The sequence below is a fragment of the Moschus berezovskii genome, chromosome 2 (genome assembly GCF_049115385.1).
Source record: "Moschus berezovskii isolate FMDL1 chromosome 2, NW_MosBer_1.0, whole genome shotgun sequence".
NCBI classification, from domain to species: domain Eukaryota; kingdom Metazoa; phylum Chordata; class Mammalia; order Artiodactyla; family Moschidae; genus Moschus; species Moschus berezovskii.
The window spans coordinates 103,640,154-103,654,417 of NC_142461.1; the positions used below are offsets into that span (position 1 = coordinate 103,640,154).

The 14,264-nt window shown below is 46.7% G+C and overlaps 2 protein-coding genes across 2 annotated transcripts in view; both read left to right on the top strand.

Moving 5' to 3' along the window:
• The window catches only part of PSMD14 (proteasome 26S subunit, non-ATPase 14), a 104,575-nt gene extending 102,924 nt beyond the window's left edge, over positions 1–1,651 (top strand). Inside the window, exon 12 of the mRNA XM_055397010.2 lies at positions 1,235–1,651. Within this exon, the coding sequence (XP_055252985.1) occupies positions 1,235–1,333 (99 nt within the window). The 3' untranslated portion in view covers positions 1,334–1,651. The remainder of the gene's footprint in view (positions 1–1,234) is intronic.
• Positions 1,652–6,428: 4,777 nt separating this feature from the next.
• TBR1 (T-box brain transcription factor 1) lies at positions 6,429–13,947 on the top strand. The gene is made up of 6 exons (XM_055398306.2): positions 6,429–7,120; positions 7,726–7,880; positions 8,236–8,357; positions 8,930–9,088; positions 10,019–10,080; positions 13,089–13,947. The coding sequence occupies exons 1-6, from the start codon at positions 6,429–6,431 to the stop codon at positions 13,945–13,947; spliced, it is 2,049 nt and encodes a 682-aa protein (XP_055254281.2).
• Positions 13,948–14,264: the final 317 nt, after the last annotated feature.

Consider the following 14,264-nt stretch of genomic DNA (forward strand, 5'->3'; position numbering starts at 1 on the left):
ATATAATTGCAAAGCTTAATAATCATCAGAATCATTTTTTAAAATATCATACTTCACTAGTTTGGCCTACTGCGTGGCAGAGGCAAAACTGGCTATAATGGAATCAGACCAGTGTCTTTTTTTCTTGCCAGTGTTAGACTCAATCACCTAAAATGCCCTAAGGTTTGTTTTTATTTTAACTAAAGAAAATTTAATATTATGGTCTAGTTATTTGAAATTATCTGTAGCATGTTGTGTCTCTGGGTGTTTTAAAGAAATCAACGTATTGAAATTGTAGTTCAGAAAGCAACAGCCAAGAATTAATTTCAGTGGTGAACATTTTTTTAAAGTTAGGATTCTTGGTATTTTAGCAATGCACATAAGAAAATAATGCTTTAATTGAGAATTTTTTATTTTGTACAATGTATACCCTTTATTTCAAAGCTTTCAAGTTTTTAGCTGAAATATTTCAATCAGCTCAGCCTTAAATATAAATGTATATTAAGCATTTTCATTTAACTTCCTTTATTACAATGCAACTTTCAGCCTTATTTTTAACTCATATTTCAAATACAGAGTTGATCAGGTTTAAGTTAACGGATTGTACCTATTTTCTTTTCTGTGATACATTTTTTCGAAATAGTTACATGAAATATTCTTAACATTGTAGAATTGATACAAATTGTATTTAAATTTTTAAGTTACTAATAGTGACTTTTTAAATCAGAGTATTTCTGATTTAAAGTACTGTTTGTGAAACATTAAAATCATATAGAAATTAAATTAAAATTATAGAGGAAGTAATGAGATTCACATTGAACTCTTACCTATTGGTATGTGTCTGCTTTGAGCAAAGTACCCTCTCAGACATTGAATATATGTGAATGGCAGAAAATATACACCTGTAATCAGGCTTATACATACATATAAAATGCTCTTAAATTTTTTATCAGATGATTTCAAACTGTATAGAATTCCTTGTGACTCTTTAAATTTCTGCTGCAATCATAACATTGTGTAAATCAACGTTTCATTTATTTTATCAGCTCCTTAACATTTTAACAGATTTATTAATCCTGAAAATGTAGTAGTATATTAGGAAAACAAAATTTTAAAATATATATATATACACATTTAAGTTTGGCTTTCTTTACCGATTTCATCAGCTACTGAAAAAAAAATCTAAGCAATTCGTCTACCAGTAATATGGTTCTTGTTTTTTTTGCTTTCTTTCCATACTCTTTTTTTCTTTTAGGATCCCAAACGTCATTTGGAGGAACATGTGGATGTACTTATGACTTCAAATATTGTCCAGTGTTTAGCAGCTATGTTGGATACTGTTGTATTTAAATAAAGTAATGGAAAAAGCTTTTAGTGATAACTTTCAGTGTATAGTCCTCTGTTGTTCTTAATGCTCAAAATCAAGGGACCTCTGAAGGTGTATTTGGTTAAAAGTAAGACATCTGGCATCATTTGCAGCACTGTAACACCTTCAGTCTCCATTGTGCAATTACTTCTATTTCTTTAGTCAGGGTCTTTGCAGATTCCAAAGTTGTATAAGAATACATCAAAGTGGACAAATTTTGTTAAGATCCCGTTTAATATTTGAAGAAATCAGTAACACAAATATATTTTGATTGTTGCTTACAAAATAAAATACATTTACAATCTATGTCTCCTGAGGTCTTTTTGGCACTGGGTGGAATTGACAGAATAACATTTGACAGTGCTCTAGAAATCTCACACAAAGATATGTTTCCTTTTGCAATTTAAGATAACACAAAACATCAGTATGATAACAAAACTTCACAAATGTAAAATGACTGCCATTAATGAGTGGCTACCTCATTAGTGAGTAACCCAGAAAAATGTTGACATATTAAAAGTATTTGTCACAAGTTAATATTGTATACGCAATATCTTGTTAACACATTATACTTCCAGTATTTCAGATACGTAGTATAAGAAAAAAAGGGAGGCAATTTAAATTTAGACTTCTTTGATTTTCTTTTTAAAGGGTACATTCCACCAACAATGTTGAGATTGTCTGGGAGTTAGTTGCCTGCTGCATACTTCACTAGACTTTAGCTGAGACAGCTGTAGAAGGTGTGTAATGTCTTCAAGGCAACATGAGAAATGGAGCCATAATGTGAATTTAATATCTTGAGTACATAAGCAATAAGTTTGTCATTGTTTTCTCTCATTTTAAATTAACTGAGAAGGACCCAGTTTCCTGATAAAGACAAAAATTTGACTAATGGCAGTTTTCAGAGATATTTCAACCTGTTTCTAACTTGATGTACATAAGTAATTGTTCTCATTAGTACTCATTCATGGGACAGTACCCTACCAGGTGCTCCAAGAAATGTGCACAAAGTGTGGAGACAAATAACATTTAATTCTGTCTTTCCCTTTGTGAAAATATGGTAAAAGTGTTTCTAAGTCTTCATTAAAGGGGAGTTTACTTGGGGATTTAGAATTGAGACTTAGCCTCTGCTGGAGGTGGTATGAATAATATGATGAACCAAATTACTGTCCTATTTGAATAATCCTAGGCTTTCCTTGGTAGCCTAAAGAAAAGTTGCTAGAAACTTAAATGGAAATGGCTTAAATTCCCAGTATGTTTCACAGTCTCATTTTTGGTGGAATAAGTGTTTTGAGCATTTCTTGATTGTCCTGTGGTTTCTTCTTTTAAAGACAGTGATGGTATATTTTATGTAGGACATGTAATTTGTATTAATTGTTGGGATTATAACAGCTAACCACTTATAATTAAAATATAAGAGTTGAAGTTAGTAGAAGTTTTCCTTTTGCCTGCTTTAAACTTGTGTGCAAGCTGGGTTTTTTTCATACATGATTTTCCCCCATACATAAATAAGGTTCTGTGACTTCTTTCACAGATACTGTTCATGAGAGCTAGTAAAGATTTTTTTGGTATAATATGCCCTCAGAAGAAGGTCTCAGTAATCGAAGGGCTGTTCTCAACGTTACATTTGAAACTTTTTTTTCTTTCTCTTTCACTTTAGTCCCCTGAAAAATAGCTCCTGAGTAAATAAAATGACTGAGAAGGCTTATTACAAGGCCTGCCTTTTGTTCTTACTTGATCACCTCATCTTTCTGGACCTCCCATAGTCACATACCACGTTCTCCCACTTGGTTCATGTTGGAGACATTCCCAATTTCAAAGCCTTACCAAAATCCCTTCTAGCAAAAAAACCTAAGTTTTTATAGATTTGGAGTCCATCAAAAGGAGGATGCCCAAAGAAGCGGCTCTGTGAGCACCTTTGTCTTGGAGTGCACAGCTATTTTAGCAGCAGCAGCCTGATAGCCTAGGCAGGCATCGGAACAACTTATTTAACCACAAGCTGTATAAGCCACTTCAGGTGTGTGTGTGTACATGTGTGCTTACATGAGCACATTTATGGATTTTGATGCATTAGAACCAAAACTTGGTTCAGTTGTCCTGCTTTCCTCTTAGACTAGAATGGGGGCATCGAAAACTCCAACGTCACTATTCAGTGTGATCTGCTTTGACCAGGAGCGCCTGGGTCTTCTGGGAACTCATCATACATTCAGACCTACTGAATCATAATCAAGAATCCTGGTGTGGGTCATATGCACGTTTAAAGTTTGAGAAGCCCAGCTCTACAGAAGTATGAGTCAAGAGCAGAAGTGCTGATCCCAAGAAAAACCTTCGTTTTCCTTCTTGAGCATGCATATTAAAGGCATAAACCTGTATTGAGGAATCACTGAAAGCAGTCCTGATTATCTGAGTGTTCCTGTTTATCTTCTAATCCAATGCCTTAAAAACTGAGGAAGGTGACTCTCCCTCTTCTGAACTTTAACAATGTCATTTTAGCATTCATTTTTTAAAAAAGCTCAGGGTACTAGGAATAAAAAAACCTGACCCAGGTAGAGTCCAGGTAGAGTCTCTCCATTTTTGCTACACACTTAAGGCTCTGTCCCACTGAGGAAGTGGGAGGTGGGCAACCTTGGAAACAGTGGAAAGAAAGGCATTCGGGGACAAAGAAGTTAATGAAAGGAGAAAGCAACAGTAGGCAAAACAGGGCAAAAGGCTCTCAGGAGAAATGGCGGTAGAGGTAAGAGGCAAAAAAAAAAAAAGCATCAATAATGTCATAGCCGCGGTCCCTTCCCCCACCTCCCAACACCTTAGTAATTAAGCCCCTGCTTGTTTATGAAGCTTTTTAAAGGAAAATGGGGTCTAGCTGTATTTTTCTCCCAGAAAGCTATGTCGGCTTGAGTCTGGGACATCTGGTCAACCCTTCCAGCCCTGGGCCGCCTGCGTCGGACCTTGCTTGCGGCGCGGTGGTGGAGGCTACAGCTGATGACCTCTGCGGCCTAGGCGCCCGAACCGCCACCGGGGCGCAGTCCGGGCTGGACGCTGACCGCCGGGAATATCCAGGCGGCGCTCTCCAAATGCGCCCGCATAGGCGCAGGTAGAGTCTGGCAACCCCTCGCTATCAAGCGCAGGACCCACCCAGTGTCCCGGCGGGGGTGAGGGGAAGGCAGATACACTCTCGGAGGAAGGCACGAGCTCCACCGGGCGGAGGCGCCCAGGTCGAGCCTCCGGCACGGAAAGAGTGTGTCCCCCTGGGGTACGCGCCAGCCGCCGCGCTCCCCGGGTATCCGGGCGGCTCCCCCTCGCGATCGCCAGGATGCTGGGGCGCCTACTCTCGGGCCGCTTAGAGACCTTAGACAATAGAGCCGGAGCTAGGCGGCTGGCCTGGGGCCGAGCGCCGAGCGCGGGGGTGGCTTCTCCCGCCGCCGGCCCCCGCGGTGCCCGGCCTGGAGCCCGCCTGCCCGCCAGTTCGCCGGGCCGAGCCGAGCTCTGGCGCTGCGCTCCTCCTCCTGGTTCCCGCGCGGCTCGGCCGTCCCGGGAAAGCCCCAGGAGGGCAGACTGGCGGGTGCTGGCCACGCTAAGCAGCTTTGGGCGGTGAACCCTCTGCTGCTCTCGGCTCTCTGCTTCGGGCGGTGACTGAGGCTCCGTGGAACCAGTACCAGGCTCTCTTCTTACACCTCGGGGTTGCTTTGGGCCTCGTGCTATCTATTTGTGCCAACATCCTTTTAAACTGGTTCTTTTCTCTATCCCTCTTTAAATTCTTTCTCATTTTAAAATTATTGGCATGGATTTTCTCCCCTCCAGATTATATAAACATTACACACTCACACACACACACACGAGTCTTCCATAAAGATCACTGCGTTGACACCACTTCCACTCTGTCTCCCCAGATCAGCGCTTCTAGCGAACCCATTTGCGCGAGGACTCGGCCCTCTCTTTTCCTGGCGAGGCTTTTGAACCTGTCGCCAAGGCCGTACCTCGGAGAGAAGGAAGTGCAGTGGGACGTGAGGGATGCATGGCGCCTGCCCCCAGTTAGATGCTCTTCAGATAATCTGCGACCAAGCTCGCTGATTAAATATTTAGGAAAGACCTCGTAAACATCACTGCAAATACATCAAGGCACTTCAACCTGACAGCTTATGATTATTTCAAAACTTAAAAAGGAGATCATTGATTGTCACTGTTTCTGTGCTCAACCAAGAAACCGAATCTTCCCGAGGTGGGTGGATGGGGTGGCTGAATTGCTTGCTTTTCTCCGCCACGACTCCCCCTTCCCGCTCACTTTCATGGCTGTGGCGCTCAGTAGCAGTGATTTATTTATTTCTGTATGGAGTTAAAAGGGTGTGCGTTGGTGGGGGTGTTCGTTGAGGACACACGCAGGACCTGATCACAAAGGACTGGCTCAGGTGTCTTGTGCTTCTGTATTAACTGGAAAAGACAGACTCTGGAACTTTTACAGGGCGAGAAGAGGCCACCGGCTCGCGCTTTGTATACTTTGCACTTGAAATCGTTACATTCAACTGAATATTTGGCTCATTCAGATCCGAAAAGTCTCCTAGCATCGTCGAATTCCCTCCTCCGCCCCTCAGCTCCAAAGGAGGGGGAGGGGGGAAGGTAGGAAATGTTTAGTAAATTGCACATCTTTGAATCTTCCTAAAGCAGTGGTCACAAAGCTTAAAGGTGACACAACAGTGCTCACGTAAAACCAATACACATTCCCCACCCCCCTAAACCAACAATAAAATCATCCCCTTCAATTTGCCGTGATCGCTGCGACCAGGAGCCAGGTGATTATCCTAATTAATGTCTATCTAATTAAATTACTGTCAGCAGTTAACCAATGGCAGGAGCCGTTTCATCGGCTGCACAAGCAGCAAGATCAAAAGTGAGCCTTTTCTGATTGCTGCATAGTGTCAATTGGCCAATCTCTTCTCCCAGGGAAAAAAAAAAGTAAATCAAACCTTTGAGAAGCATTTGCTGGTTGAAGTGCTTTCTGTCTAGTGAGGGGGTCTGTGGATTTCTAGTTTATGATAAATAGGACTTTAAAAACCAGGGACAGGAGGGCGAGTGTTCAGGTTCTAGAGCTATGCAGCTGGAGCACTGCCTTTCTCCTTCTATCATGCTCTCCAAGAAATTTCTCAATGTGAGCAGCAGCTACCCACATTCAGGCGGATCTGAGCTTGTCTTGCACGATCATCCCATTATCTCGACCACTGACAACCTGGAGAGAAGTTCACCTTTGAAAAAAATTACCAGGGGGATGACGAATCAGTCAGATACAGACAATTTTCCTGACTCCAAGGACTCACCAGGGGACGTCCAGAGAAGTAAACTCTCTCCTGTCTTGGACGGGGTCTCTGAGCTTCGTCACAGTTTCGATGGCTCTGCTGCAGATCGCTACCTCCTCTCTCAGTCCAGCCAGCCACAGTCTGCGGCCACTGCTCCCAGTGCCATGTTCCCGTACCCCGGCCAGCACGGACCGGCTCACCCCGCCTTCTCCATCGGCAGCCCCAGCCGCTACATGGCCCACCACCCGGTCATCACCAACGGAGCCTACAACAGCCTCCTGTCCAACTCCTCACCGCAGGGCTACCCCACCGCCGGCTACCCCTACCCACAGCAGTACGGCCACTCCTACCAAGGAGCCCCGTTCTATCAGTTCTCCTCCACACAGCCCGGGCTGGTGCCCGGCAAAGCGCAGGTGTACCTGTGCAACAGGCCCCTGTGGCTGAAATTTCACCGGCACCAAACGGAGATGATCATCACCAAACAGGGAAGGTAATGCTACATTCTTGGCTGCCGCTGCTCCAGGCGCGGCCGGGGGGCATGTGTACCTGGGCTGTGACCGCCGCGGCAGCGACGATTTGGGGTCGGGAGCGGAGTGGAAGGCGCTCTGGCGCGTCCTAGAGTTGGCTGGTGTTGGAAAAACCGAAAGTGGAAGGTATAACCACCGCGGTGATGTTGGGGAGCGGGGCGGGGGGGGCGGTTTCCCGCTCTAGAAAGGTGGTCGGAGAGCCAGTCAGTGGCCGGAGAAAGGAGAGAGAGAGAGGGGGAGAGCCCTGGCCTGTGGCCGGGAGATGGGAGGGACGCATCAATGCCCGATACACCGACAGGTGGAGATTCGGGTCGCCAACCTCGCTTTCCACCTGGGCAGTGATACCTGCCGACTTCCCATTCCAGTTCATCCGCCGATCTCCCAGACTTCAGTCCCTCTTCTTTTTCTCCCCCACCACCCTTTTTCCAATCCAGCAAACGTTCGCTCATCGATGCTGAGAGAATAAGTTTTGCTTTGCTATCTGGCGCCGCGCTTCTTGCATTTAATCTTTAACATTTATGTTTTTTTTTTTTTCCCTTGTTGTCTCCCCCCTCCCTAATTTAAATAGGCGCATGTTTCCTTTTTTAAGTTTTAACATTTCTGGTCTCGATCCCACGGCTCATTACAATATTTTTGTGGATGTGATTTTGGCGGATCCCAATCACTGGAGGTTTCAAGGAGGCAAATGGGTTCCTTGCGGCAAAGCGGACACCAATGTGCAAGGCAAGTCCTTCCAATTAACACGTCTTCCTGACACTTATTTAGGTGAGAATGATTAATTAAAGCCTTTGTGGACTGGCTCGAGAGACTTTTAAAACGATCGGCCAATGACTTCTAAAAGGAAACTAGGAGGATAGGGGGAGAGACTGAGCGACGAGAAGGGGGAGGATTATGCAAAAGCTATTTTAATCATTCCCAGTTAATAAGAAGAAAGCGCGGCCTTAAAAAAGCCCCAGCTAATGGGCCTTGCAGTGGAATAAGGGGTGTGTGTCTGTGTATGTGTGTGTGTCCTACGCGGTGAGGAGTTGGGACTGGGCAGTGCCCCGGGCACATGTAAACAACTTGTTTCTTTCTCTAGGAAATCGGGTCTATATGCATCCGGATTCCCCCAACACGGGGGCTCACTGGATGCGTCAAGAAATCTCTTTTGGAAAATTAAAACTTACAAACAACAAAGGAGCGTCAAACAACAATGGGCAGGTCAGTGGCTCAAGCGCTGGTTTCTCTCTCTCACACACACTCACTTATACACACACTCGTTCCTGCCTAAGATCCAGTTCATCACTTTAACATGAGGAACGACACGTTTCTTTGCTTCATTAGAAAGACTATTTAAAAATTCTATTTCTGTCCTCCCAAATTATATTAAACAAGCTACAAAGTTGTTCCTGTCCCCCCTCCCCCCCTCCCTCGCCCAATTACCGAGTTCCCAACCTTCACAAGTACAAATATTTGGTTGATTTTGAGAAGGAAACGCGCAGGATCTGCAGGTTGTGAAAATCTTTGTTGCTCCTTAAAGGAGAACTGGGAGAAGGGCCCTGAGGCTTGGGCGGTCGGGTCCGGTTTTCCTCCGGTGCTCGGGCGTTGCGTGCTCGGGTGGAACGGGGGCAGGTCTGCTTCCGCCAGCCAGCCACCAGCCGGGCGAGGCCCGCGATCGGTTTCCCGGGGCGGCGGGCTCCTCGCAGGCTCCACACGGCCCGCGGCTCACAGCCCCGTGCCCGCAGACCGCGTTAACGTGCCGCCGGGCGCTTCCCTTTCTCCCCGCCGGACAGATGGTGGTTTTGCAGTCCTTGCACAAGTACCAGCCCCGCCTGCATGTAGTGGAAGTGAACGAGGACGGCACGGAGGACACCAGCCAGCCCGGCCGCGTGCAGACGTTCACTTTTCCCGAGACTCAGTTCATCGCCGTCACTGCCTACCAGAACACCGATGTAAGGAGGCCTGGGGGCTGGGCGCGCGGCGGGCGGCGCAGGCTTCCCCCGGCCCGCGGCGGTACCGGGGGCCTTCCCCGGCTCGGGCACTAACGTCCGCCACAGCTGGCTCTGCTATGCCTTTTAGGAGTAGGGCTAGGGGCCTGCTGGGCACCTTCCCTGTATACCTAACCGGTGGGAAAACGCTTCCTATTCGTCTCCGACGCGGGTCACCGGACCTCATTCAAGTTGACCAGGATTTCTAGAGCCTCTTGGGAATTTTGATTTAGTTTTCAAACATCAGTTTCTGGGTGATCGAAAGAAACTCACTTTCATGATTTAAAAACTAAAATAGATCAAATTACTGGGGACTATGGAGTGAGCTTCCTAGAACTCAAACTTGCAAGTTTGCAAAAACTTATTTTACTACTGTTGATTTGACTGCTACAAGTGATAGTGTTTCTTTTAAAACAGGAAAATATCATAAATGAAAGATATGCATTTATTTTCAATCAAAACTGATTTCAAGATGCAACTTGTGGGTTCTTCAAGTTGTGTATCAGAAGCGGCTAACTTAAAAATATGATGAAGCATGTAAGATAAGGCAACATATTTTAGGAATGTAGTGCCCCTTAAAAATTTTTGCCTGAGTAAGTGCATTTACATAACAAGCATTTTAAAAAATGAGCACTTTGAACCAGTTTAGGACACATGGGAGAGCTAATGGAAAGCTATACTTTAGTTTTAGTCACCATTAATTTAAGCATAACTTTCATCATACTTTTTTCACCTTTCCACCCATTCCCTCAAAAATTTCAGTTAGGGAAACCTTGCTATCTAGTGAAATTGTAGGCCGTTAGCCCCTGTAAAAAGTGGCAGATGACATATTCTTAAACACCCAATCTGCTGTATAAAAAGTAAAATTATATTAATCTTTTTTCTCTTTTCCAGATTACACAACTGAAAATAGATCACAACCCCTTTGCTAAAGGATTTCGGGATAATTATGATACGTAAGTAGTTTTGCACCTTTCTTCTCAAATTTGTGGAATTGGGCTTTGGGTCAAAGGTGGATTGTTTTGTACAAGGCTTTTGGAAGCGAGAAAGTGTGAAGACAAAGTTGTTTTCGGGGTTTTCCCTTTTTTGACGGCTCCTCTTCTCTCTGGTGACATGGCTTGGTACTTCTGTGTTTTGGGTCAAAGGTTTCCTCCACCTATTTTTAGCTTTCATATGAATTACAAAGTTGTTGGCGGGGACCCTGGGGCTGGCTGGCTGGGGAAGCTGCCCTGGTTCCTGGGTGCGGGAGTTGTGTGTGGTGCTGCAGATGCTCAGCTCAGATTGTCTGTGTCTGAAACCGCCCGATTCTGCCTGAAAGTGCATGTGGCTCTGGCAGTTGTTACAGTCTCCTTGGCATATGTGACTTTTATTTACCCATTTCCAAGTTTTGTGTAATAGCTTTTCCTGTGCAAGTTTACCATGGACTGAATAAAAATGTGCACCCACTACAGGCAAGTTCATGAGCACAGCTGATGGGGCAGTCATTTCAGGCTTCCTGAAGGACCCAGGTGCTGTTGCAGTGTATTATTTATGCTTTGAAAGAAAAATATTTCCTCTTTTATCATTTGTATCTAGGTGTGTTTTACTTAAATGTGCTGGTTTCCTTTTCTCCAGGCCTCCCTTATCTATCTCCATTTCTTGTCTGTCAAAATACTGTCCTCTGGGGGCAACAGTAGGTGTAAACTGAACCCTTCCTGGGCTTGTTCTGGCGTTCTCTCGCTCAGAGCCCAGGTACAGTGCCGAGGAGTTCACAAAGAGTTATATGGCAAGATCTAAATCTGGACTGTGGGGATCCCTTCACTTTTCTCTGACCATAGAAGGAAAGGATACATTAATTTCATGGCTTGCATTAAGTGCTGGGGCTAGAACTACAGAGTTGAAGCTATCTTTGATTAGGAATAGATTAAATTTGTGGAGGAGACAAGTGGCTCTCTCCAGGTGGATACCAAACTTCCCACCTGATATTTTTATAACAAATTGAAGAGAATCATCAACAGTTATACACTATGACTATACAGTTATACACTGTAACTGTCAAGTGTATCCCTCAAAAGTGATCCAAAGGAAGCAAGCCTCATCAGTATGATTCCCCAGGAAAAAAAGAAAAAAAAGAAAAACTTGGCTACTCTAGTCCTTCCTCACAATCTAAAAAGGTGGGCTCAGCACAGTGGAAAGCGTGTGGCCCAGGAGACCAGAGATACTGGTCTCTGTACTAGGGGGGTCTTGTAGATTTTGAGCTTTTAATTCTGCTGCGAACATCTGTTCCAAAGCATTTTATTTTGCACAAATCAATTCGGTAATCCCAAGTGGGTTGGGACCTGGATGGGCATATAAACTGTATCTTTTGAAGATTGGTTTTTTTTTTTCTTTTCCTTTTAAAAATATTGTGGTGGTAAACAGAGAAGATATTTGCACCTTGCTGGTTATGTTCCCTTCCTGCCTCCCTCTACTTGTTCTTATTTGAGACTGGAATTAAGTTTCAGGAGGGAAATTTTGTTCAGTCAGCAAACTGCATCCGAGCATAACCCTCGACTTCTGTTGGAAAAGCCACTTCTGTTTGATTCTTAAATCACTGCATATTTATCATAAAAGCTTCTTTAGCTATGCAAATGGCTATCTTAGATATGTATGGCTTGGAGTAGAAAGGTTTTTGACACTCTCTCTCTTTCCACCTTACCTTGGTTATTTGGGCCTGGCTCACTTTTGGAGAAAAAGGGAGAGCAATAAAGAGTTCAGGGGGACCAGGGTGTTTGCTTGGCCACTCACTAGGGAATCTCCTCCCCAAAGTATTGAGGTCTGACAAGACTGAGGCTCTCTTTCTTTAATCTGTTGATTAAAGATTAAAACATTTATGTGTGAGCTAAAAAAGGGAGGCATGTGTGTGATGTGAATGAGAAAATACGTCTACCAGTCTTGATCCAGTCTCTGGTTCCCTCTCAGTTCTAATGGGATCTTATAGGCCCCTGTGGGGCCTACAGTGAACCTTTGATTATCTTATCTAAGGTAATTCCCAGTAACACAATCACTGTCTGTGGTTGGGCAAGTTATTTAACTTTCTTTTGACTCAATTTCTTCATCTGTAAGGTAGGATAATAATGGTACCTAACTTGGAAAATTGTGATGGTTAAATAATGATCTGTACAGCCCTAGACAAGGGTGCCTGAAACATAGTCAAGTTGTATAAGGATGAGCTGTTACCAGTGGGAGATTCTTGGCGGAGGTTGATAATTGTACTTTTAAGAGTTTGCCCACATTTTTTTTAAAGCCAGTAACAAATCAAAAGCTGGGGAGAGAAGCTCAAAGAATACTTTTCCTCTGTAAAATAATTTTATTGATTGATGACTTTATTTCCACGTAGTAATTCTAATTGTTATGGTTGGAGGGGTGGTTAAAGGAACACACAGGGGAAAACAATAGATAATGCCATGGAGGCTTCCAGCAGTAACCATTGGGTCTCAGAACACTGTCCAAGGCCAGTCTGATGCTCACTACCAGGGGAGTCCCCGCGTGTGTCAGATGGAAGAAAGTAGTCTTAAAAGGGTGGAATGGGTAAATGGTTTAGAAATTTCCCTCAGAAACTCTCACCGCTGAAGAAAGGCCCACTGGGCAGATGCCACCTGAGCCCCTGGGCAGATCTGCCTCAGTGTGTGCGCACGTATTGGAGACGTGGGTGAGCATCCCCTGCTGCGCGCTTCTCTCGGCCCTCTGTGAGAGAGCGCAAGAGAGGAGGGAAGCCTTCCTCTTCATCTGTATCAGCTTGAGGTCCCCAATGGACAAATCGGTTCCTTTATAATTTCACGATTTATTTTGGACGCAAGCCTGTGACCTTTTGTCTGTCTTTATCCTGGACGGCAGGTTACACGTGGAGAGTGTGGGGGTGGGCGACCAGGGGTGGTCTTCTCTTCAGCGCCCCCGAAAGGACCTTGCGCCACCCCTCGGTTCTCTCTCTCTCCCTCCCTCGCAGGATCTACACCGGCTGCGACATGGACCGCCTGACCCCCTCGCCCAACGACTCCCCGCGCTCGCAGATCGTGCCCGGGGCCCGCTACGCCATGGCCGGCTCTTTCCTGCAGGACCAGTTCGTGAGCAACTACGCCAAGGCCCGTTTCCACCCGGGCGCGGGCGCCGGCCCCGGGCCGGGCACGGACCGCAGCGTGCCGCACACCAACGGGCTGCTGTCGCCGCAGCAGGCCGAGGACCCGGGCGCGCCGTCGCCGCAGCGCTGGTTTGTGACTCCGGCCAACAACCGGCTGGACTTCGCCGCCTCGGCCTACGACACGGCCACGGACTTCGCGGGTAACGCGGCCACGCTGCTCTCGTACGCGGCGGCGGGCGTGAAGGCGCTGCCGCTGCAGGCGGCCGGCTGCACGGGCCGCCCGCTCGGCTACTACGCCGACCCGTCGGGCTGGGGCGCGCGCAGCCCACCGCAGTACTGCGGCGCCAAGTCGGGCTCGGTGCTGCCCTGCTGGCCCAACAGCGCCGCGGCCGCCGCGCGCATGGCCGGCGCCAACCCCTACCTGGGCGAGGAGGCCGAGGGCCTGGCCCCCGAACGCTCGCCGCTGCCGCCGGGCGCCGCCGAGGACGCCAAGCCCAAGGACCTGTCCGACTCCAGCTGGATCGAGACGCCCTCCTCTATCAAGTCCATCGACTCGAGCGACTCGGGGATTTACGAGCAGGCCAAACGGAGGCGGATCTCGCCCGCCGACACGCCGGTGTCCGAGAGCTCGTCCCCGCTCAAGAGCGAGGTGCTGGCCCAGCGGGACTGCGAGAAGAACTGCGCCAAGGACATAGGCGGCTACTACGGCTTCTACTCGCACAGCTAGGCCGGCCCTGCCCTCCCCGGCCCCGCGCCCCCCGCGGCCCGGCCCCTGCCGGCTCCGCGCGCCTCTCCCCCTGCGCCTCCTGCTCACGCCCCACCTCGCGCACTCCCTCAGTTTATTTGACCCTCGAACACCGTCTGCAGCGAAATAGTACAGGTCTCCTGAGTGTGATTTTAACCTTTTTTTTTTTTGCACAGCAGTTTCTGCAGTTAGCGCACCGACCTTCAACTCGGCTGTAAACCTTCTTGGTTTGCCTACTTACTCTCCTTCTGTGAAGTTATCCTAACGGCTCCCCTCCTCCTCGTCTTTTTCTCACCCTC